At 43.8% G+C, this 25,894-nt stretch overlaps 1 protein-coding gene across 1 annotated transcript in view; it reads right to left on the bottom strand.

Moving 5' to 3' along the window:
• Gnptab (N-acetylglucosamine-1-phosphate transferase subunits alpha and beta) overlaps positions 1-25,894 on the bottom strand; it is a 68,271-nt gene that overhangs the window by 5,788 nt on the left and 36,589 nt on the right. Inside the window, exons 6-19 of the mRNA XM_028783074.1 lie at positions 25,091-25,155; positions 24,612-24,746; positions 13,465-13,626; positions 12,491-12,670; positions 12,100-12,270; positions 10,407-10,530; positions 9,262-9,465; positions 7,833-8,890; positions 5,742-5,941; positions 5,324-5,543; positions 4,187-4,300; positions 2,568-2,653; positions 2,229-2,327; positions 577-744 (exon numbers count right to left, since the gene is read on the bottom strand). Coding sequence (XP_028638907.1) covers positions 577-744; positions 2,229-2,327; positions 2,568-2,653; positions 4,187-4,300; positions 5,324-5,543; positions 5,742-5,941; positions 7,833-8,890; positions 9,262-9,465; positions 10,407-10,530; positions 12,100-12,270; positions 12,491-12,670; positions 13,465-13,626; positions 24,612-24,746; positions 25,091-25,155 — 2,986 coding nt within the window. The remainder of the gene's footprint in view (positions 1-576; positions 745-2,228; positions 2,328-2,567; positions 2,654-4,186; positions 4,301-5,323; positions 5,544-5,741; positions 5,942-7,832; positions 8,891-9,261; positions 9,466-10,406; positions 10,531-12,099; positions 12,271-12,490; positions 12,671-13,464; positions 13,627-24,611; positions 24,747-25,090; positions 25,156-25,894) is intronic.

Genomic DNA, 25,894 nt, shown 5'->3' with positions numbered 1-25,894 from the left:
AGGTGTACTGTATGACACCCCCCCATGTCAATTTTTATTTGACTTCTCTTGTCTCACCCTTCCCAACTATAGCAATTTTTTAAATTCATATTTTATTTATTTACATTTCAAATGCTGTCCCCCTTCCCTGCACCCCCTAGCCTTTGCCTCTAAGTTCTAAGCAAGCCCTGACAGATGTCAATCTTTCTGACATTATCTCCGAAGTTCCCATTGGCTCTGAAAGCTTGCCCGGAAGTCTGGCCAGCCCACGCTGATTTCATGTGCCTAGCATTTTGCATTGCAATGACAAGGTCACCCACATCAGTGCTGCTCACTGAGATATTGATCAGCTAACAACTGATTAAATGAAGCCTCACGAAGTAAAACTGAAAAAGACCAACCCAGTTACAAGATTTTTCAAATCTCTTGAAATGCCCATAAGTGTCTTTTAAATGTTTAATAGAACAAAAATTCTAACTCTATTTTTCCAAATAAATTACATGGCAGATAACACATTAAAGTTCAGATAGAAATATGTATGCAGATACACACACACACACACACACACACACACACACACGAAAAACAAGAATTTACCATTCCTGCAGCTCATGCATGTGGAGAAAACGGTTCCGATACTCTCGTGGCAGCTCGAACTGGGAAGGTATGGGAAACATGGATTCATAGAAGTCCCTGAGAACAGCCTTCACTGTCTGGGCATCTTTATGGTTGTGGTCAATGTTGTCATTCAGGCAAACAAACTTCCTGAAACAACAGGGAGTTATTGGTCATCACACGCATGAGCCTGATCTAATAAAGTAAGAAATCTGGGCTCCAAAAATATTTCAGTGCGCCAGCTCCCCCAGCTGGCACACTCGAGGATATCTTTCCTGGAGGAGGAATGCTTTGTAAAATTTCCTTGCAAATTCCTCCCCTGTAAGACAAGAGAAACAGAGGAGGTAATTCTGAAAGATGCATGTCACTACGGGAATAAATAAGTAACATCCATTCAGTGCAGCTCAGTAAATGAGCTTACTCCACAGCTGGGGAGAAAGTTATAATGTAAGCACCTAGTACAAGTGCCTTTGACCTGACTGCGTATCATGCTCTTGTAGATGGCTAACACAGGGATGGTGCCCAGCAGTGTAGACTCTGTATCTCCAACCGAGCTGCAAAGCTCGGGGTCAGCAAGAGCGAGGTAGGATGGGGTGTCCTTTCTTATTTCAAGTCTTCTTGAAGGAGAGTCACAAGCTGAGGGCCCATTAAGATTATGATCAGTCGTGACACCAAAACGTTTGAACACAACAATTAAAAAAATCAAACCAACTTAATGAAACCTTCAGATCCAACTACTAATTCTTAGAAAAATAAAGAGGATGTAGGATCAACTTAAAAATTCACAGATAGGACAGCCTGGTGGCACACGCCTTTAATCTCAGCACTACGTGTGTGTGGGGGGGGGGTGGGGGGTAGAGGCAGGCACATCTCTGGAGTTTGAGGCTATCCTGGCCTACAGAGACCTACAGATAGAGTTCCAGGAGAGCCAGGGCTATACAGAGAGACTCTGTCTCAAAAAACCAAAAGTAACGCCCCCTCCCCCCCAACACACATACCTTACCTAAAGAACAAAAGGGAAAGAAAGATAAAAAGGGAAACTAGCCAAGCATGGTGGCCAATGCCTGTATCTCAGATCTCGGGAGGCAGAGGCGGATCTCTATTGAGTTCTAGGATAGCTTGGGCTAGTGAGAACTTGTCTCAAAAATAAGTTACAACGAAATAAAAAATAAAAAAAAAAAGCTAAGAAGCCCCAGGTTATCTATCAAACAGCCAATGAGTTGTCTCAGAATCCACTCGAGTGACCCCTCCTGCACGGTAGGAAGGCACCAGGGACTCAGTCTAGCTGCCATGGTAACTGCTCAGGAGGAACCATTTAAGAAATATTAAGTGACAGCTGCATACAAGCCACCCCCCTCCCCCCACCGTCTGCTTGGCTCTAGAGCTGGCGCCACCCACTTCTTAGCTGTCTGGGCGAGACCCTCTGTGGGGAGCTGACAACTGAACCCGCAGCACCTGACTCTACTCAAACCCAGGTGAAGGACTATGTCCTTTACCTGGGGAGCTTCTGTCTACTCCAAACTGAAATACGTCACTCTTCTCTGTACGCCTGCTTGTTCCCTTGTAAGTCATACTTATTTTTAGAATTAAAAAAAATTATACTCAATCAGAAAAAATAAGAAAAGAATTCGTACCTGGGGTTTTTCCTGATGTCATCCAACTGGCCAACCACATGAGAAACATTGGTACGTATCATCTTGAAAGCAATTTCTTCCTCTCCCATGATTTCAAACCTAATTGTCAAACATATTTCAATAGTTTAATGAATACATGGAAATGAAAAACAATATTTAAATAGGAAAAGCATTCTTGAATACTTATTGGACTCAACATGAACAGAAATAAATGCATCTTTTAAGATGACTAGAGGAACCTCTAAACAAATGTACAATTAATAAAACACCATAGAGGCATAAACACACTGGACCTTTGTAACTATTCTTAAGCTGAATGAAGACATGTTTACCCCTTACCTGTATTTGTTCTTGTCTTTATACGCTTTGTGGATCTTGTCAGTTACCGGCTTACAGTTGGTGACAAGACTCTTAGTGACTGGAGGCTATGAGAGGGCACAAGTGGGTCAGACAGACATCAGGGCAAGCAAGACATAGCAGGGGAGGCTGAGCTTAAGGGCTTACCGAGAGTCTACTGGGCAAAGGACACACTGAAGGGGAAATGGCTCAGGAGCCCGGCATCATTTCCCCTTGGCTACTGTCTTAGCCACGCTCTTGGGGTACACCTAAAGATACGTGTACCGTCAATGAGGCTGGCAATCCAGGGTGCCTACCTTCCATCTTGAAGAGAAAGGGTGTGTTGACAAACACGCAGAAAAAATTACCCATCTTTGGCCTAATTAACTATTTTTTGTCTTCTTAGACAGCATCACTGACTTGCTGAACTAAGACCCAAGCTGATATTAAACTTATAATTCTCCTGGTTTTGTCTCTCATGTGGTGGGATTTTAGGCCATGGACCACCAGGTCTTGATTTTAACAGATGTAAAAAAAACCCAAAACAAAAATAAACAACAAACAAAACCCAGGTAATTAACCCATATATGCCTTTCCCGGTATTAGCTTTGACAGAATTAGTGTCTGGGGGAAATTTTAAAAAGCAGTTATTATTTTAAAACTCTTCTGAGAATGTTCTCTAGCTGGTATAATTTAACCTCGATATTTTAAAATGACTTTATTCTCTCTACAGGCAGAAAATGCCTAGAGTTTCACAAACACCCTTTCAGTGAATAAGAATATCCTGTGAAACAGCTGTGTGATTTTCTCTTAGAACAGGCATTACAAATGGTTGTAAACTATCATGCAGGCACTGGGAACTGAACTCAGGACCTCTATGGGAACAAACGGTGCTCTTGATTACTGAGCCACCTCTCTACCCTAGTAGGTTTTTTAAAGTAGAATTTTATTCTAATTATGAAAGTTATCTATTGAACAAAATATGAAAAATAAAGTAAGATACTAGAACTAAGAATCAGTGATTCAGTGTATCTCTTGATGTATAGGTATTCTGTGTCTTTAAGTAGGGGATGGATCGTATTTGGGAAGTTTTGATAATTCAACTCATAAGTATGTTTCCCATTTCCCTCCTAATCAACTGATTTTTCTAAGCATTTTTCCATAGATCATATGCACTACTTATAAAACCATGTTAAGTACCGTACTATGTATGCCCTCCCACCAATTCTGAGGTGCACACATTACAGAAACAGAGACATCTCTTACAGTTAACAATCTTCTGATTACTTTGGATAAATGATGTTGCAACGGTTGGGCGGAACCCATTGCTGAACCCCATAAAACCCAGGAAGGGCCAGCAGTGCCCCAGCTGACGTTTCCTGGGAGGGTTCTTTCTCCAAAAGAGAGTTCTGGGGTTACTTGCTGCCACCGCTGCTCACCAGGAAGTCTGTTTATGAAATCTAAGTGACCGGTCTAAGTATTAGCTTACATATTTGCAGAGTGGGAAGAGATTCTAAAGCAAGATGGAACTGTCTTATCTGTACTGCTCCTTTGTCTCTCATTTTGATGAGCCTCACAGGAAGGGAGGAGACGCACCTTATAAGGATTAACATGAAACTTACCAGATTGGGGTCATAGTACGCTTCCTGAGTTGGTGGGATGTTGTTTAGTTGAGTGATATTTGCAGGAAGCATTTTTGAGCAATTTATTAACATGTGTTCCAAACCTGTCAAATCCTAATAGAGCAAAAATACAAATATGTTATATACACCATAAATACAGCTGTGGCTTAAAAATAAAATGTGTGTACAAGTAACATTATACAGACTGAGCAGGTTGTACTCATGTGTGAATACACACACATACACATATACACACGTGTCTTAAGGACAATTAATGGGGAAAGGGGCATGAATTTGAAAAAGAACAAGGAAGGAGGAACATGAGAGGACTTGTTGGGTGGAAAGGCAACAGGGAAATGATATAAGCTCAAAAAGGAAAAGAAAAAGTCATAATAAAAAGTATGTGGAAGCCGGGCAGTGGTGGCGCACACCTTTAATCCCAGCACTTGGGAGGTAGAGACAGGTGGATTTCTGAGTTTGAGGCTAGCCTGGTCTACAGAGTGAGTTCCAGGACAGCCAGAACTACACAGAGAAACCCTGTCTCGAAAAAAAACAAAACAAAACAAAAAAAGTATGTGGAAGTCTAAAAACTGGGTGTTCAAATAGCTCAAAAGCAATAAAATTCTTAAATATAAAACAGAAACATTTCAAAAGAGAAAAATGAAATTATACAACAACAAATCTTTCATCCTCATCTGAAAGAACATGAGGCTAGAGAGACATATCTCTACAAGGTGGCCCAGGGTCTCAAGAGAGAACGTTGTACATCTAATTCATTTCAGTATCTGTATGCATGCGTTTTGTATTCCTAAGGATCATAGAAGGACTTCAGTCAGTCACAGCTCCAGGCTCTGAATGAACTTGTCACAAGGATCTTAAGCAGGTTATCTACCACCAGACTCTTCCCTCAGATAAGAGATGATTAATCTCAATGCAGGGCCACAAAAAACAACCCATAAAACACAAATTGCAAATATTATTTTAATTCTGGCTTTAATAAATGGATGAGTTATCAATCTCTACATTAAATATTCAGAATTGTCTTTACTTGAAATGTGGTAGAAAAGAGGTATTAGTAGAATTACATTTTTTTTTTCCTTGACATGTCACAAGCTTAAGGCTGAAATAATACTTTACCTGCAAGCTTAAAGGTAGATCGTGAATTCTCGTGGCCAGTGTTCGGATTTCCCTATCAGATAAGACACCGGATTGGTCTGTGTCTACTTCATCAAAGACTTGAGAAATATTCAGGGGCTGAACTGCACTCATGAGGTAATAAAAATAGGAGAAGGCAAACTGCATGTCCTCAGAGTGACGCACCTTGTGAAATGAAGTCTTGTCAAATTCTTCAGGGAACCTGTCCAAATATAACATACAGAGAGCTCTGGAGACCCCAGGTACATACGGTATCGGACAGCTATGAAAACAGAAGTCTGTCTGCGTGTCTTATTTACGGCATCTTTGACTTATCAGATACGAAGGCCATAGGCTCGGTAGGGCAGATATACAAATGTCAAGTACACAGGCAGGCAACACAGGCACAACGAAGACTTACATATCTTGTAGTTCTTGCATAACAATCCTGTCAATCATGTGCGGCATGTGTGCAGGGACTTTCCTGGATGTGAATCCAAACTTGCTATTGAGAATTTTATTGACGTATCGGAGAGAGTCTGCGAACGTGTCTTTAAGTTGCCTCCCCGTATGTTTGCTATCAGTAAAGTATGCCAACTGTGTCTTCAATGACTCTTCCTCCTGAAAAGAGAATTCCATAACTCAACACTGTGTTTAGTCCACAGCGGATTCTATTAACAAGCGATAAACACCACTATGCAGTGTTACAGAATGTGGGTCCCTAATAGTTCTTGGAGATGAGGGGTGTTCACGCTATCAGGTCTCTTTAAGGATCTTAAGCACTAGCCGGGCAGTGATGGCACACGCCTTTAATCCCAGCACTTGGGAGGCAGAGGCAGGTGGATTTCTGAGTTCGAGGCCAGCCTGGTCTACAGAGTGAGTTCCAGGACAGCCAGGACTACACAGAGAAACCCTGGCTCGAAAAAACCAAAAAAAAAAAAAAAAAAAAAAAACCACAAAACAAGGATCTTAAGCACTGGCTTGAGAGTAACAGCAATGTGACAGGCCAGGTGTGCATCAAAAACTAGTCGTAAAGAAACATGACTTCAAAGCCAATGTGGTGAAACATTTAGAAACGTTATTTACATACAAATTTTATCATGTCTTAAATGTCCAGCTACTTTGGCTGGTGACAAAGGAACACGTGATTGAGTTTTGAATACAACTAAAAGAAACTGAGCTCACTGTATGATAAAGTCAAAGGCAGTTAGTTAGGCAGAACTGAATGGTCCAAGGAAATTGACCAAGAATTTGAACATATTTTAATGGAAGAAATTTTCTGCTTTCCAAACGTGAAGAAATGGCAAGAGCCAGTGCTGATTGTATGGGACAGCAAGTGTCCCTGTGCATGATGGGAATGTGAGGTGGTGTCACATTTTAGGACCCAAAGTTTTCAAGGATGAAACCTAGCAAGTCTACCAATGGGAATAAAAACTGAAGCATAAAATTTACGTTGTATTGAGACACAGTAGCTGTAAAATGCTGCAAATGTCTAGCTGTTAGAAAGAACACAGGGCTCCTTCCTCCTGAATTAGAGGCAACCAGGGAGCGTGTGGATGGCAGACAGTCACTGCTGTAGCACAGAACCACATAGCTGGCTGCTTATGTACCTAGAGAGACTAGAAGGACAGCCCTCCATCCATCTCAAGAAGGGAGAGTCAAGACCTTCCCTTTCAATGGCAGATTTCATACTGCTTAAAAATTACACTTGTCTACAGCCAAATGGCTATACTTCCAGGAAAGGTAGGAGAGTGTATAAAGAAACACAGGCAAGAACCTGCTATCCTCCACTCAATTAGTGAGTGGCTGATGTGCAAGGCAAAAAGATCTCTCCTAAAGGGGCTGAGAGGAACAAGACATGGGCCCCACTTCAGCATTCTTCACTGTCCAGCCTTGACTGTACAGCTTTTCTGGGTCTGTCAACTTCAACCCGTCTATGGTCAGCTCACCAGGCCTGGTTCCTGGAAGTCTTCCCTAATGCTTGGGCAAAGCTGAGGCCATCTCCCTTGGGACCCTTTGCCTAATCTCAATAGAAATACCTTATGGCCATAATCGCTAGGTTTAAATCCCCCCTCCTGGTGGCCTCTCAGGCTTCCTGAGGAGTGACTGTGTCTGTGTTCTTCCTGAGGAGTGATTGTGTCTAGGTGTGGCAGCACCTAGAGGAAAAATGACCCCATGTCATAGTGAAGGCCAAGGATGACAGGAGGGACAAGAATGAACTTATCTGAACCTCAAGTATCAGATCTACAGGCTAAGGAGAGACAGGATGTCAGCCCTGCTCTTCTCACTTGCCCAGCCTCTACCCCTAGCTAAAATCCTAACTCACATTTTATGTGGCATTTTTATTTTTAGGGTTACTGGGGAAAAATTCAATGAAAGTCACTCAAGAAAAGCACTTATTTGGTCACAGGAAAATGTTAGATAAATGGAAATCACTATTATGTTACCACTTTGATTTGAAAGTGATTTATGTTCCAAAGCACGACAAAGAACAAGGTTAGATCTAACTTACATCGAGAAGGTCTTGGAAATACTTTTTTTTCTCCCATGGCAAAAAGCCTGGGTAACTCTGTGCGTGTTGCTGTAACTTTCTGCTAGGGACCAATGCATTTACAGGTACGTGGCTATCAGCATTGCCCTCTGCTCTGTCCCTCTCCTCCTCTTTTGGCACGTGTCTTTCTGGGGGAATGATCAGTGGTGAGAGGTTCTCTTTGGATACAGTCACACCCAGTGTAGGTTGGGCCAATCTTGCATTAGTCTCCAAGACTGGGAGTGGATTCAAATCGTGGTCATGGCCATTCACGGTCATTGTCTCCACTGGGGTCGTCCATCTCTCTGGTCTGTGTCCAGCAGCAAAGCCGTGTGGACGTTGGTGAGAGAGTTTTTCCTGTGGGACCTCCAGGTTGTCTTTTGTCTCAACAGTCCTAGTTTGAGATTTTACTTTAGTATCTAGTGAATTCTCCAGGAAAGACTTCAGCAGGGCTGACTTGGACAAGTTGTATCCTTTCAGAGTGATGTCTCCATGTTCCAGTTGCAAATCCAAGTTGCTCAGCCTTGCCTGGGCCTCTCTGGGAAGGAGTGAAATATTTACCCAGGGGATTTTCACCTCCTCTTGGGATCTCCCTGTTGCATTTACATCAAGTCTCCTGACCCTGGGGAAGCGTTTTTCTCTGGGAACATCTTCAAAAGGGATATCAGCCTGAGGAAGAGGTGTCACTGGGCTCACCAAATTTTCATAGGCCTTCTGGGTTGTAGAATTCAGTTTAGGCACCTCTCTCGTGTCTACCTCTACGGTTATCTGGATCTTGAACTCTTCGTCATTTGAGTTTTGAAGTGTGAGATTAAAGTGTATCGTGGTCGCGTTCATCCCACTGTGCATTATGAGGTGTATGGTTTTCCACTTGTTTGCAATGGATGCGTGCCGGATGATCGGGTTGTCGCTGTAGGTCCCTTCAATTCCTCTTCTGGCTATGTTTGCAAAGCTGAAATAAGACAGGTATTCACCTTTGGGGACAACATAGTGAGTCTGGTTTGGGAGAAGTGTTACTTTATACAATTCATGAAAATGATCTAGAGGAAAAAACACAAACATGGTTTCTTTTTAATTAGGCATTTTTACTCCCTGGCCTTAATTCTCTGGGGTCAAGTACTTATTTTCTAAGGATGACTTTAAATTTATCTTAAGATGCTCACAAATTTTAATACAAGGTTTGGGGATGTGGCTCATGCTACCATTTGAGGTGACCACAACAATTTGTACGGAATGTTAACCCTGACACAGTATAAAGATGTGGCGTGGCTTTTATTAATAAACTTCAATGACTAGTTTCCAACTTTTTTTGCCCATTTGAGAATTACTTTAAAGAATGACAACCATCGAGTGTTCCACTCTTTGTGGGTTTAGTCATTTGTCTCTAATGTTTCCACTGCAACAAACATACCTTGTCCACAGTCACCAGCATCAAACCCACAGGACAAGACGTTGCAGGCTTGGTCACAGAACTTATCAGCGAGCCAGGAGTTTGCACATCCTTGGTTACAGTAAGAGACAGTGTTTATTCCTCCACCAAACTGCCAGTGCTGTCCGACTCCAATATTCCCAGTACCCCCGCCTCCTGGAACATACCGACTCCCTGCGCTATTACCTGCAGAGGGAAGAGGAAGAAAGAGTCTTTGGAGGGCTTACAGCCATGAAAGAGGACAGTTCATCATGTTTGCTAGACTGATAGATACATGAACTGCAGCTATAAAGTCTCTTCCCCATTCTTCAGCAGACGACTGCCTGTGTCTTCAGGAAATCCCCAGAAGTATCCGCTGGTGGACTGCAGATGGTAGTGGCTATGACAAGAGAGCAAAGCTGGTGTCCAGTCACAGGCTTAGTGCTGTCACATGTTCACAGTTCTCGGTCTGCTCTGCTGTCCTCGCTCCTTGCAGCTGCTTGTATTTTACAACAGAGAACACTGAAATGCAGCTTTAACATTTTGTTTCCTCTAATATTCAACACTACAATAAGCCCACTTGTTCTTCTAGAATGCAGGGATGATAATATCTGTGTACACTCTCTTTCTCCGTGCCCCAAAAATTCAAATGGGCAAAAAAATAATGCTCTAGACTTTAGTGTTTTATGAACTGAAAGCTAGTAAGTGAACATATTTTAAAAAGTGCCAACGATACGTCCAAGGGTGCATGGCAGTTTGTGGGGGTGGGGAGCTGGGGGTGGGGATGGGGTCCTGTGGGTGAGGGAGGTGGGAAGTGCTAAGTAGATAAGCACTATTTCTTCTGCAGCTCTGATCATTTCACAGCCTGCTGCAGTTTCCCACTGAAAGTTACTACCGTAGACTCCTGTAGAACTGGTGAGAGCGATCCTTGGGTTCACATGATTAGGAGTATTCTAAATGCTTTAAGTAATAATGAAAGATATTTCCAAGGGCAGTGCCTACACCAGAGAAGTGCCTACAACAAGGGATCCCACGAGTCAACTGGGCCCCATGGCGACATGGACCAGGGACCTCTGGACTCTAGAGTCAGAAGCATGTGTTCCTAGGATCAAGGATGAGAAGACGAATAGGTCCTAGCACATCCTCACCAGAGCAGTCACCGCCGTCCCAGTCACAGGCTGAGTTGTTACAGGCTTTATCACAGTAGCCGTCTTTAATCCAGGAGCCCGGGCAGCCCTCTGCACAGTTCGGCACAGGCCATGTCAAATACACCTGTGACAAAATCGAAGAGAAACTACAATAAATTCTGACACTTTTTACTCTTGAATTAAAATGTAACTATAAAGCAGCCTTAAGAAAAGTTGGTTTCCCAAAGAGTAGCTGCTGGTATTTGGCTCTGCCTTAGGTTGGCCGATGCCCACTGAAGTGTTGAGCCTGCCGAGCTGGCTGCTGAGCGTGTTTACCCATGATACTCATAGCTGTTCTTTCCTGTCTGCTTCAGGAACAAGGACTCGGCCATGGATTAGTGTTAATAACATGCTCATACAATCTACTTTGGCATAAAATACCAATGGCAGAGTTACATGTAAGTATAGAAACATGCCAAAGGAAGAGGGGACTCCGCCACAGTCACTCTTTAGCTGCGACACTTACTAGTAACCCCTGTGTTCATTTATACATAACCAGACTCAAGGCTGAGGGAAAGAGAAGATGCTAGGAGCTGTTATCTCCATGCTGAGGCCATGTTTAGACAAATCACTATAACACTCAGAGCGCCCAAGACGAGTTGTGTGGTGCATGGTTACTTTATAAATTAAATCCACTAATGATAAACACACACCCACCTCTTTATAAAGTCATTGTTCCTTTGCACACTAGACTTACTCAGAATTTACTTTTAATTTTTTTTTTTTTTTTTTTTTTTTGGTTTTTCGAGACAGGATTTCTCTGTATAGCCCTGGCTGTCCTGGAACTCACTCTGTAGACCAGGCTGGCCTCAAACTCAGAAATCCACCTGCCTCTGCCTCCCAAGTGCTGGGATTAAAGGCGTGCACCACCACCGCCCAGCTCAGAATTTACTTTTAAAATCTAAATCTAAACTGAAACTAGCGCTTGTCAACAGCTAAAAGAATTTGGCTCTGTAGCATGTGTGAGTCCCTGGGGCTAGACCTACAGAAAACAAAAAAATCCAGTTCAATTCAGACAGGCTATCAACCCATGCCACCTGATTTAAACCTTTAGCCTCTCCCCCCATCCTCCCCACCATCCTCAACGCAGCCAGAGTCAGACAGGCCACCTTGTGTGAAACTTCACCCATTCCCACTTCTAGTGTGTGTGTGTGTGTGTGTGTGTGTGTGTGTGTGTGTGTGTATAGCTTGTTTGTTTTGTTTTTTGAGACAAGATTTCTGTGTGGTCCTGGTTGTCCTGGAACTCACTCTTTTAGACCAAGCTGGCCTTGAACTCACAGATCTGTCTACCTCCGCCTTCTGAATGCTGAGATTATGCATGTGCCAACACCCCCACTTCCCACTTCTTTAAGCACTATGCTAAGCTAATTTTCTATGATGGTCATTTTGCTGTCACCCCAGCTACAATTTTGTTGCAAAGTAGTTTTGTGATAGTAGAAAACACAAAGGGTCAAGGAGAGAGAGAGAAAAAAAAAAGGGAATTCTGGTTATCCAAGACTGCAGGAATGCAATCTCCCCATGTAGTCCTCTTACCGCCTAACTGCTGATTTGGGAGTCATAAATGCTTGCTTGTTAATTCTTGAATACAGAAATGTACACATGGATTTCCTCATCTGCTAGTGATTTTCTAGCTAGGTGCCCACCTATCTCTTACCTTTTGACCTTTGGAGTGGCTGTAAAAATCATCTGGCCAAACATCCTTACCAAACATGACATCGTCATTCAGATAAATGAACTTCTGGGACAGCCCTTCAATGCGATGAATGTGACTTTCAATAGCAGGGGAACTGAAAGTGGGCAAGTGGCTCAGATTTTGGAAAATGTCCTTTTAACAGAAAACACACAGAGGGCAAACGTGAGCCGCTTTGATTTGGTTGGACATTTAGAAAGAGGGAAAAGAGGAGACTGTTAATTCACAAAGGCAGACATGGAGGTGGAGAACGGGGGATGGTGGGGGTGGGGGTCATGAAATCGTGACATCACTGTACCACACTGAAAGCACGGACAGGAAACTGCAGCCTCTCGGTATGTGCAAAGTCACCTACCTGGTGGGTCACTATGGTCACTCGAGGGTTGTCAAGGTTCAGCCAGGATGGAATCTGCCCGTTGGTGACAATGAAAATATTTCGTACCCATGGTGCGTGTCTCTCGATAGACCTCAGTGAGTACCTCAGCTCTTCGTTATCTTCAAAGCGGCTGGCAGACACATCTTCATCCTGCTTGGACTGGGAGACGGGGGAGATAGTGGACCCATAAAGACGTAAGTATCTACTCTCAGTCCCAGCTTCTCTTGGTCCTCTGCCTGCTCTGCTCTAAGGGGGCTAGTTTTATGTTGTGTTGGCATGAACTGGAGTAATCTGAGAGGAGGGAACCCCAGTGGAAAACGTCTCCAGAAGATCAGGCTGCAGGCGAGACTCTAGGGAATTAATTAATTTCTTTCTTTCTTTTTTCCTTTTTTATTTTTCTCTGTGTAGCCCTGGAAAGCTGTCCTGGAATTCGTTCTGTGGACCAGGCTGGTCTCGAACTCACAGATATTTGCTTGCCTCCACCTCTAGAGTGCTGGGATTAAAGGCATGTGCCATCCAGCCTGACCAAAGCTTTATTTTATTTTCGTTTACATTTGTGTGTGAGTGACTGTGAGTGTATGTGTATGCAGGTGCCCTAGGAGGCCAGGGAAGGTGTAAGATTCCTCAAGAACAGACTCATAGGAGGTTAGAAGCCATCCAATGTGGCTGCTGAAGGCAAACTTGGATCCTCTGGAAGAGCGGCAAGTGCTCTTTACAACCGAGCCATCTCTTCGGCCTTGTTCTTCTCAATAAGCAGTGGTAGAGCATGGGGGGGTGGACACGTTCTTATCAGGGTCACCTCTCAGTTAAGTCCTCCTCTTCCTTGTAATAAACTGACTTGTAAAATTTGAACATGCTAGTTCTGCTGCCGACCGCTTTCCTAGGTGAGTGGTTCTGGCAATGGCCGACATTCTGATTTCTTGACCTGGGCTGTCGGAGTCTACATTCCTTACCTGGCTGATGGCACTCAGGTCCCACAGCAGGTATGCAGGGCTGATGGTCAGTTCCTTCCCATTGATGGTCATGTTCTTCTTGGTCTGCTGGTTCAGCTCTTGGAAACCTTTGGGGTTATTCAGTTTCAGAAGAGCGACACTGGCCTCCGAATACAACTGCAACTGAGCAGTGACAGAGATACACATGGCACATGGGCCTCAGCGAATAAACAGACTTACATTTTTATTCATTCATTCATTCATTCATTCATTCATTCATTCCTTGATTTATTTACTTACTTATCTTTGAAACAGAGTTTCGAGGCCTAGGCTGACCTTAAACTCCTGGCAATCCTTCTACTTCAGCCTCCCAAGTGCTGAGATTACAGGTGTTGAGTCATCATGCCCAGTCTTTAAATTTTTAATCTTGACACATAAAGACAGTATCACAGGCCCCAAGTGTTACCCAGATGAATGCAACAGGAAGGGGTGGAGGCCGGTGTGAACAGGACACCTTGGGCATCCTGTGACAGCTGCAGCCACACCACCGCAATGCCCACAAGAGACTAGGTCTCCTGAGAGGGTGACACTTCTATGAAATCCCTCTAACTCTTCAGAGCTGACTTAGATGGTTTTCATTGCTCTTTGTTTAAAACTCAGAAGACAAAGTCAGGCAGATCTCTGAGTTCAAGGCCAGCTTGGTATACATAGTGAGTTCCAGGACAGCCAGGGCTATGTGGAGAGACTCTGTCTCAAGGTTAAATAAATAAATAAATATCTAAGAGTTTCTGGCTTTGAGCACATGTGACTCAAAACCTACAGTGTGACTGCTGGATTAGGTGACTCTACTATCCACTAGCCTCTCAGCAGCTCTCTCCCTCACTCCTGGAACACCTTGGACCTGACTATCTGAAGCACTTCCAAAGGAAAATACCTTTTGTGGGCAAAGCTTTGAACGACCACAAACCTAAGAGGGAACAAGATAAAAAGCAGCAAGTTTTCCTCACGGGCCTCTCCACCCTCTCGGCGTCCACACCACCTCCCTCTGTAGGAGACTCTGAATCAAGATACCCCAGGAAAAGAGCTTTTTCAGCTAGAAACTAAGGAGTACCCCCCCACACACACACTGAAGACAGAAAATCCTCCTGCTGCACTGGCTTCTCTAACAAAGTTGTTGTTTTCTTTCTTAATCTGTAAGACAGAAATAAACACATGATCACAGGATCATTCTGGGCTCTGTATTTGCTACTACACTGTCGTGAGTTCCAGGAAGCAGTTCCCTGGGCTCCTAGTGGCCCCAAGCCAGAAGAGTGGCAGAATTTCATGTGTGTCCTTCCCTCTTTTTGTCATGCATGCCATCAACTGGTTATTGTTGTTGTTTTGCTATGTTTCGCTTTGTTTGTTTTTTGAGACAGGGTCTCTCTGGTCAGCCCTGGATGTCTGTAGTCCAGGCTGGTCTTGAACTCTAGAACTCACAGAGATCCACCTGCCATTGCCCAGTCATATGTTGTCAACTCTTAACCATCAACAGTGTGCACATGGTCTCCTGACTGTGTTCCCTTACCTTGACTGCCCTGGCACATGTCAGGACCTCAAGAAGTCAGCCGTCACAGCTGTCATTCCTGCCTCTGTCTGCCTAGGCACTGTCCCACCTCTCCCTGAAGATTCTGTGCTCCTTCCTTCCAATTCACCAGTTCCCAGAACACCTCTAAGATCCCCCTGCAGTAAGGAAAACCATTATTCTAGAATAGACAGTACTGTAATATCATAATTTAATTTTAAACCTAATGGAAAAATATCTGCATCCTAATGTCTCCTATCAAGATTGTTTTGACCTTGGAAATAATCTTGAAGCCTCCTAGAAATGCCACAAAGCTACACTCCCATCCCCCTTGACTTTGTATTTTGAGACAGGATCTCACTGAGGTGCCTTGAGAGGCCTTGGATTTGCAATCCTCCCACCCCAGCCTTCTGAGGCAGATTACAAGCCTGTGTTACAATTTAACTTGGTAATTATGGCATTTTCGATGCACTTTCTACCACTGACTGGGCACATAATGGGCAGCAGACACTGCCTGGGGCAATTACTGTACTAGGGTTAAAGTGTGAATTCAGATCTGCACTGCTGGGCCCTAATGGGTCATCCACCCAGGCTTGTGCTGCCGTAGCAGAGCTAGCCCGTGGGATGCAGGAAGGCGATGGCTAAGCAGGTCCTTGTACTACAAGTGGAAGGCTGGATTGGAGATATTTAGAGATATCACAGAGGCAGGCAGTTGGTAGGCTGACTGGGGTCACCTAGGAACTGTGGGCCCTGCTGCCTGCTAAGCTGAGCCCCATACATCAGTACCTGGCCTTTCTGAATCCAAACAAAGTGGTACTCTCTTCTCAGCTCTGGTCATCACAGGCAGCAGTCCAAAGATCACCAGCCAGTGTCAGAGCAATAAAGTCATCCAGCCTGGCTGGAGAGCAAAATAGGAGCCAGGTATTCATTAGGCCCTGTGTAAAACTGTTCACTACACAGCTCCTATGGAGTTCCAAACCACCACAGAAAACTTAACTATCCCTGAAAGGCTAGGAATTTCCATTTTGAGACAAAATAAAACACAATCTTTTTTTGTTTGTTTTACTGTTTTTTTTTTTTAAAGATTTATTTATTTATTATATATGAATACACTGTAGCTGTCTTCAGACACACCAGAAGAGGGCATCAGATCTCATTACAGATGGTTGTGAGCCACCATGTGGTTGCTGGGATTTGAACTCAGGACCTCTGGAAGAGCAGTCAGTGCTCTTAACCACTAAGCCATCTCTCCAGCCCCGTTTGTTTTACTGTTAACCAGTAAGTTTGTTGTTGTTGTTGTTGTTGCTGTATTAATGATTAAAAACAAAACAAAACTAGTGTCAGGATGCAGTTGAGGTAGAGTCCTTGGCTCTCATGTGTGAGTGAGGCTCTACTTCCTAACTGGCACCACTCATTACAAAGAAAAAAAAAGCTTCAGAGAGTCTTAAGACAAAAAAGAGCCCAAAATCCACAGCATTATTTAAAAAGGACATCTAATTTTATAATTTTTTAAAATTTATTTTATGTGAGTACATTGTCACTCTTCAGACACACCAGAAGAGGGCATCGAATCCCATTACAGATGGTTGTGAGCCACCACATGGTTACTGGGAATTGAACTCAGGACCTCTGAAAGAGCAGTCAGTGCTCTTAACCTCTGAGACATCTCTCCAGCCCAAATATAATATAAAATATATTTTATATAAATACAAAATAATTTGCACTGGTAATTTTATTTGGTAAGAATTTCATTAAGAAAATTATTCTTAAATTAGTAACTTTTAAAAAATATACTTTAAGCCGGGCGGTGGTGGCGCACGCCTTTAATCCCAGCACTTGGGAGGCAGAGGCAGGCAGATTTCTGAGTTCTAGAGTTCAAGGCTAGCCTGGTCTACAGAGTGAGTTCCAGGACAGCCAGGGCTACACAGAGAAACCCTGCCTCGAAAAAAACAAATATGTATATATATATATATATGTATATATATACACACACACACACACACACACATACACACACACTTTAAAATCTTATTTTATTTCTGTATGTAGTGGGAGGGAGAGGTGTGCACAGCATGGGCAGATGGGCAGGTTGGGAGTCAAGAGGACCACTTTTGGGAATCTGACCTCTCCTTCCAATATGTGGCTCGTCAGGACTGAATTTAGTCATAAGATCTGGCAGTAAGCTCTGTTAGGAGACACATCCCGAGTCCAGCCATCTCGAGGACAAGTGCCATCTGGCTGGCAGGGCCAAAAGTGAGTTCATGGTCCCCAGTCCCAGAACCCAACTCCTGTCCTGCTTCTTCAGGGGTTTCAGGTCTGTCTGTTAACCAAAGGATGCAAAGAGGGAAGATGCTGTCATCCTGTCATCTAAACTAAGGCACACATGCAATAAATGTGTTGCCTGTCATGACTTAGTGTGCTAGCCCACTCCTTTGTTCCCTTCTCATTCTAAATTTCAGACCAGAGTCCAGGAAGGGACCTGACTACAAAAGCTGACCCAAGGATCCTGAAACCAGGTGATCCGAATAAGGCCCAGGCACCACCATTAACTTCCTCATTTAACCCATTGTGATTGGTCAATGCAACAGCCCCACTCCCCCTAGCTTTGTGTTCCCATTCTGTGAAAACGTACAATCTCCCTTCGTGGATGGCCACCTCCCTGAGCTCGCAGAAAATAAAGTTTTCGCTTTTAAGCTTCTGTCTCTTAAGTAAGTTTTCTTGCCTTCCATTCCGAATTCAACAGCCCCTTTACCCCCAAGCCATCTTATCAGCCCATACTAGCAATTGCCTAGGACGGGCTTCTGAGTACATCATCAAAAATCAAAAAGAGGCCCTCTCTTGGAAACCACACAATAGGTGAAAGAGAGATAAAAGGTAAGGAACTTTAAAAGAGTATTTTAAAGCATGAGATTTTCTGCCTCTGTTTAAGAGGCAGGGAAACAAGCATGAAGTAGCCTCTGGTGTCCACTAGGTGGCAGACCAATCCTGCAACTCTTTGATTATACTAGAAGCATCTTTTGCTGGAAAAGGATCAGAGATGTACCTTGATCCTGGATTTTTAAAAATTTTTTATTTTTATTTTTATTATTATTATTTTTTGGTAGCAAATGCCATGTTGCTTTCTGGTAAGGTTGAGTAGCTGTGATTTCTGATGAAGGATGGAGTTCTTAGCTGGAACTACTGATTGTTTGGCCACCAGTTCTGTAGAGCTGGGACAGCAGGCCTCTCTGTGTGCTACCATCTGTTTTGGGCAGTGCTAGGGACTCAAGCAGGGGCCTCTGGCATGCTATGCTGGCATCTACCCTCCTGAGGCACATTCTTAGCTTCAGGAATTTCTAAAATACCCCACACACGTTTCTACCATGTGCACTATTTCTAGAAAGAACTCTTAGCACTTATGACAAAAAAAAGAAAATCTCAACTGAAAAACATTGAAGGCTGGACAACAGTCACAAAGGCCTTTAATCCCAGCACGAGGCAGACAGAGCTCTGTGAGTCTGAGGCCAGCTCAGTTTACAGAGAGATTCCAGGACAACCAGAGAAACCCTGTGTTGGAAGAGAAAAAGAAAAAAGAAAAGAAAAGAAAAGAAAAGAAAAAATAATTCTGAAGATGATTCTGCAGTATCAATGACAGCCAGAGTGTGATTACTTATGACCATCTCTCAATAGTATAAAATGTGTTTTCATCTTTGATAAAGGGTAAAATTATATGCATACCAAAGGATGTTTTGAAAACGAATTTCCTGGACTGGCAAGATGTCCCTGTAGATCACTGTACTTGCCACCAAGCATGCATGATGTCACAGGTTTGATTCCAGCGATCCACACATGGTGGACAGAACTAACTCCTGAAAGTTGTCCTATGACCTCTACACATTCACATTGTCACACACACACACACACGCACACACACATAAACACACACACACACAATGCAAATAACAAAATTTTTCTTATAATTGATTATCTATGTCCTATATCTATATATCTAGAGTCATGTAAAAACTTCTCAGCCAAAGGAGTTGTGGCCTGGATACTGCTAAACATCCTATGCGCACAGGACACTTATACTGGGGTAAGACCATCAATACAGAAGTGAGCAAACCTGTTGTACGAGAACAGCAAATCCCAAAGAAAGGCAGAGGCTTTTCTGTAAGACATACACCCCCAACAGCTTTTTAAAGGCCCCCAAAACTCAGAAGATATAACCTGGCTTCAGATTTTGGCTGATTTGATTTTTAGGTTATTAGGAGGTCTTTTTAGGATGGCCATTTTTTGCCATAGTATTGAAGACTAATGACTCACATTTGAGAAAAGAGAAGACACAGAAGGCTATTGTGACAACTCCCACTTTACCCCCCACAAAAGCCTCCAGCCACCGAAAAAGAGCCTAGACAGGAAGCCATTGAAGAGATGCCTTTAACAATAGTGACAGGGATGCTGAAGTGTAGCTCTCCACAGTGCCGGCTTCTGGTGAGTGTGTGTCGGAGGGACTCTTTTTTCTTTAAGGGGCTGGCCACTGGGAGCTTGACCATGCTCCAGGGAGTATGTGGGCAACACAGATTGGACTTGGTTGGTTTTTTCTGGGGTGAAAGGGGGAGGGTGTCAACAGTCGGGGGGGGGCAGACCTGGGAGGACTGGGAAGTGTGATCTTGGGGTGCATTATGTGAAATTCCCAAATAATCAATAAAAATATTATGTTGGAAAAAAAGTAGTCCTTAGGATAAAAACCCTTCTGCTACTGCTAACAGAAAAGCCAACTAGCAGCTTTTAGTGACTTGATAAGTCAAGGCTGCAAGGTTTTAAAATGTCCTGAGGGCTGTCCCCAAGCTAAGGTTAGTACCATATTGCTGCTTCATCTGCTGACTACCTAGAAATAAAGCAAAAGTGAAGGACATGCATTAAAATCCAAGTGCGCAAAATATTGTCATGAAAGTCACTGAAGGTGTCTTAGAAATAATATTACATGGCCAAGTACCTTTTATCTAAAGTGCTTGGGACTAGAAAGGTCTTAGTGTTAAGAGTTGTTTTTTTGTTTTGTTCTGCTTGTTTTTTGAGATGGGGTCTTACTGGATAGCTTTGGTTTGGCCTGGAACTTGCTATGGAGCCCTTGAGATTCCTACTGCCTCTGCCTCCTGAGTACTGGGATTAAAGATAGGCTCCATTATGATACTGTGTTTATTTTGTTTCAGGACTGGCAGGATCGAACACACTCCTAATCCCAGCAATCAGGAGGCAGAAAGATGTTGCAGTTGAGGCTTAGCCTGGTCAATAGAGCAAGTCCTAGGCTAGCTAGGGCTACATAGTGAGATGCTGGAGAGAGAAAGAGAGAGAGAGAGAGAGAGAGAGAGAGAGAGAGAGAGAGAGAGAGATTGATTCTAAATATTTACATAGTGTAATGAACTATTTAGGGGGATGAAATTCATATTTCATACATACCATATACACATAGCCTGAAGATAATTTAACACATTTTAAATAACTCTGCTCACGAAACACAGTTCCATATGAGGATATACACCTCATTTTACACTTGTGGCGACATGCGGGGACTTAGAATGTCTGGACTTTGGATTTTCAGATCAGAGGTGTTTAACTGGCAGTACAAGCTTTGGTGACCTTAAACAGATCCCAAATAGAATTCTGAGGGGTAGAATACAGGTGAGTCACTAGGCAACAGTGATCCTTTCTACCTGATCACTAGGCTTATCTGGCCATACTAGTACACTTGGTCTGAAAACTCCCCGAAGTCTCTAAACCACACAGACCTTCCCTATTTCCATATATGTAATGGCTTGTGTGTGTGTGTGTGTGTGTGTGTGTGTGTGTGTCACTGTGCCACAATCCCTGACTGAGAAGACTTAAGGGAGGAAGGCTTTACTTTGTCTTGCTATTTGAAGGAGCTGTCCATCATGGTACGGAAAGAATGGTGACAGGCACATGAGATTACCATTCACGCCTCAGCAGCCTAGGAGGCAGTAAACAGACTAGGAAGCAGGGCTGGCCTATAAACTCAGAGTGGCCTATAAACTCCCTAGTGAACTACTTCATCCAGCAAGGACTCATCTCCCAAAGGTTCTGTGCCACCAGCAGGGACTCTGGTGTTCAAACACAGGCACCTCTGGGTACATTTCTATCCAAATCATAAGAGGACAACTCTGTGGCAGTCTATTCAGTTACACACGCACTCCCCGAATACTTTGTATGTAAGTCCTGTTTTTCAAAACACGATTTAAATACTCCAGGGCAGGGCATATATCCCCCACCACTGTATACTCACACAGCAACCACCATTGCTGAACTACACTTACCATGAGCATTTTCTTGTGAGTTCTGAGATGATCTTCTAAATATTCCTCACGCAGTAAGGAACAGATCACAACCAAACCCAAAGTCAACGGAAAAGTCCCACCAAGAATGAAAAATATATAAAACCACAGACGGATTTGAGGTGGAATGAAAATAAAGATGAAGGGTTATTTATCAAGAGAGCAGTTCTGTATTTGTCATTTGCTAAGTCCATAGGTAATGAGATGATAGGATGACCACCTCCAGGTTTCTCAGAATGGAAAACCCGACTTGGGCAGGGGGTGGGAGTCGACATGTGTTGTACAGGGAGAGAGTGGTCACAAGGCTTGTAGGAATTCTGAACCACTATCTTAGCAATACAGACTCTCTAGTCCCCTTCCTCCCTTCAGAGCTACGAAGCACTTTCCTTAAACAGGACACACGAAAGCATAGGCATATCAGCTCACTGGGAGCGGATCGACAGAACAGACAGCCCTGCCCTCTGGTCCAAGGCTTGCATCCTGTGAGTGCCCTTCAAGACTGGTGCTCAGCCCTTGTGTGGAGGTATAGAGGTGAGCAGAACAATGATCTAAGATGTAGCCTGTGGTGTCTGACAGACACGGCTGGCCCCTCCCTGTCTGATGCCTGGACTGCAGGCCTCAGTAGAGTCCTCCTGGAAGAGCACAGGAGTGTGACATGATGGAGCTGCTCAGGTCCTGACCCTCAGCGTCTCGGGGTTGTCCCTCTCGTGTGCGGCAAGTGCCTTGCTTGCCACACTACACTGAACTTGTTTCTCCCACTGCAGCTCAGTGCAGCTAGCTGACACTGTCACTCCCGTCTGCACTGTATACCTTCACCTCCTCTCTGAGTCTTCCTTCTCACTAACATACGAGGCTGAGCATCTTTCTGGTGTTTCAGGAACTATTCCCACCGCTGCCCTCCCTTGCCCAGAGATCCTTGAATAGGAATAGCTTGCAGGACCAAACTGGTTCTAACACTAACATCTACCACACTTGTCCCTACTCTGTGCCCTAGACAACCAGATTGTCTTATTCCTGTCCCAGCTCCCTGCCTCCAGGATAAGGTCCAGCAGCCTTGCCTTGCCCATCTCCCCAGCCCCTCCCCTAAGGAATCCTGTGGCAGCCTGCCTCTAGGAACACACTATCTACTTCCAAGCCCTCAGCCCTTTGTTCAGGCTGTTCTCAGAGGATTCCCTTCTCAACCCAAGAACAGTGGCTCTGTTGAGGACCCAGCTAAGCTGCAAAGCCTGTCTTAACTCCTAATGCGACTGAAACCCGGGTGTCCTTGGGCACTTTATACTGCTATTTGGAAATGTTCATGTCCCAAGTAAATGTCTTTTTTTTTTTTTAAGATTTATTTATTTTATGAATGTGAGTGCACAGTTGCTGTGATCAGACACACCAGAAGAGGGCATCAGATCCCATTATGGATGATGGTTGTGAGCCACCATGTGGTTGCTGGGAATTGAACTCAGGACCTTTGGAAGAGCAATCAGTGCTCTTAACCACTGAGCCATCTCTCCAGCCCCCAAGTAAATGTCTTAATTCCCTCTGTTTTCCCTCACATACTCCCTGGGATGCAGGAGGTATTTGATAAAAATCACCTAGACAGACTGGGAACCTATGACAGGAGCCATCATTCTCAGAAGGCACATAACAAAACCAGAAGGCGGAGCCCACGGGAAGAATGGAAGAGCCTCATCTGTTCTTCCTGGTTCTCAATTTCTCTGGCAACTCAGGTCACTGCTACACGTCACATCCAGCTGCACACACCACATAGCAGGCCACCCACACGCAGCTAGCAGAACCCAACACTATTCAGAACTGTTATCCTTGTCAGTACGCACCGGTCACCAGCAGGCTTGTCAAAGGTCAGCACACGAGTGGGTCAGCATAGCAGGATGTGAAATATCCATACACATTTAAGGTGGAGGAACAGAATAAATTCCTAATTGTCTTTAAATTTTTTATTAATGTTGACTTACAGAAATAGAATCAGGAAAGTCATTCTTCCCATATAAGGGAGATGAGCTGGCACTATAAAGGACCAATGTAATTTCTGTCATTCTGAGACTAGCAACTAAAAAGCCAAGAAGCCAAATAAACCTTGACTGAAACAAAAGCTAAACTATCAGTGGTTTCAGCTGCTCAAATCTGTACTGAAAGTACCTCAGGGGAAGGAGGAAATGTGGCATCTATTTCAGGGTAACTGAAGATTAACCACAAATACAACCCAAATACAGCTTCATGCTATTCTGGTCCACACAAGGATTGCATGCTAACTGATTGCACTTCTGGAATTATTTCAAAGTCAGATGAAGAAGAGCTACAAGGGACAGTTGGGCATGGTGGCACGTTCCCGGAGCACCAGTAAGAAGCAGAGACAGGAAGGTTACAGATTCGAGGACAGCCTAGTCTACACAGCAAGTTGCAGGCCAGCCAGGATTACAGAGTTAGACCTGCTCCAAACAAAAATAAAGATCAAGAAGAGAGGAGGAAGAGGAGGAGGAGGAAGGAGAAACAAACTAAGGGACAAAGCTAGCTACGTATAGGGGGAGACAGGAAATGAGAAAAATGACGTCATTCACACCATGGTTTTCTCACAGACATAATGCAAACCATCTTGACTCATAAAAGCCAGTGAAGGAGGAAAAAGTTAAAGGGATGGATGTTTAAAGTTAAACATGAGAAAGCTAGATCTCAACCACCAGAGGCGAGGACTGTACGCCTGCACCTCTAAAAGGGCTTATGGGTAAGAAATAAACATATCTTAAATACATCGATGGCTGGATTTGCTATTAATCAGAATTTCATAGTATCAAACATAAATATCTGAACTACAACCCCTTTATGAGTGAAAGCTTTTCATAGATATGCATGTTAGAGTTCTAGCTACTTTTATGACTTTCCCCAACACACACACACACACACACACACACACACACACACGCACGCGCACACAGTAAGAAAAAAGAGAGTGATAAATTATAAACACAGTAATTTCAGAGTTTAGCTTGAAGGTGCAAATCTGTAATACCAGCAGTCTAGATGCTGAGGCAGGAGGATTACTGCAAGTTCATTACCAACTTGGCAGAGACCTAGTCTCAAAAAACAAAGGAAGTACTGAGGACCTTCTGTTAGAATCTACCTTTCTGTGAGGATACCGTGACAGGACAGAGTTACTCTCTGCCTTTTATAACTGCTGGCTAAACTTGAATAAAATGCAAGGTGGGTCACGACAGAAGGGTCACCTCCTGAAAAGAGAGGAACCATGCTGGTGCCTCTTTTTCTGCTCTTACCAGTTTTATTTTAGAAGAAAGATTTTCTGGCAGTTTTGTCTTGAGCTGACTTGTCTCCTTGAATGTCGGTGGGAATCCACTCAGGAATGCCAAGTCTTGCATCAGCACTAAGCCTGGGACTTCTTTGTCTGTTGTCTAGAACAAAAAGAAAAGATTCGACTTACCTTCCATATCATGAAGCTGGAGAAAACTTCCAGTGGAGAAGCTGGTGCACTTCCACTGTGCCCTCTTGAGATTCAAAGTAAGACTATCACCATAGCTGGACACTCATTAGCACCAGTAAGCTAGGTGCAGAGAAAAGGTCCTTAAGGAGCAAAGCATGGTGGCAAAGGACTGCAATCCCAGCATTCCCAAGGCGGAGGCAGAAAGACTACAAGTTCAAGGCCAGCTGGGACTACACAGCAAGACCTAAGGTCTTTAGTACTCATACTTTTATTTGGGTCCAATGCAGAAGAACAGCTAGAGTTCAAATGACATACCAGGTAGGCTCTCCAAACTGTCCGCTTGCTGCCTCCCTTAAACAGTCCACCATGGGCGTCTTCAACTACAACAAACAAACAAGAAGCAAGCGTACGCTTAAGATACTCATCTATACTCTCTGGCAGAGTGCTACACAGAGCATCTGGGGAGCTAGGAAAGTAATATAATACATGGGTTCAAGGAAGTAGTTAGGAAGGTAAAATTATCCCGTTCAACAAAGGAGGCACAGCCGGGCAGTGGTGGCACACGCCTTTAAGCCCAGCACTTGGGAGGCAGAGGCAGGCGGATTTCTGAGTTCGAGGCCAGCCTGGTCTGCAGAGTGAGTTCCAGGACAGCCAGGGCTATACAGAGAAACCCTGTCTCGAAAAACCAAAAAACCCCCCCAAAAAAACCAAAAAAAACCCAACAAACAAAACAAAACAAAGGAGGCACAATAGAAGGTATATAATTAAACATTAAACTCTGTATTGCCAACAGATTTATACAGGCCATAGAAACATGGAGTGCTCTGTGGAAATAAACAAACGGGTTGGACTGCAAGGAAGAAATGATTGGAAGAATGATAGAAAAATCACAGATCTAAGAGCAAACCTGGATGAGAAGAGAAAAGCATCATTTGACTACAGTATGACCTCTGGGAACATCAGTATTAGCAAGTTAGAATAGCTGCATTGGAGAAGGGGGTTTGAACAGGCTGAGGTATTTATATAAGAGCAAGCAGCTGCCTTATGGCCCACATTCCTTTGAAGACAGAGGAATCTCAGGGTGCAGCCTCCAGTTCGGACCTCCAGAGACAAATGAGG

This window comes from Grammomys surdaster, unplaced genomic scaffold (genome assembly GCF_004785775.1).
Source record: "Grammomys surdaster isolate TR1022 unplaced genomic scaffold, NIH_TR_1.0 958, whole genome shotgun sequence".
Classification (NCBI taxonomy): Eukaryota; Metazoa; Chordata; class Mammalia; order Rodentia; family Muridae; genus Grammomys; species Grammomys surdaster.
Note: the sequence above shows the minus strand (reverse complement) of the source record. Positions and strands in the feature narration are given on the sequence as shown.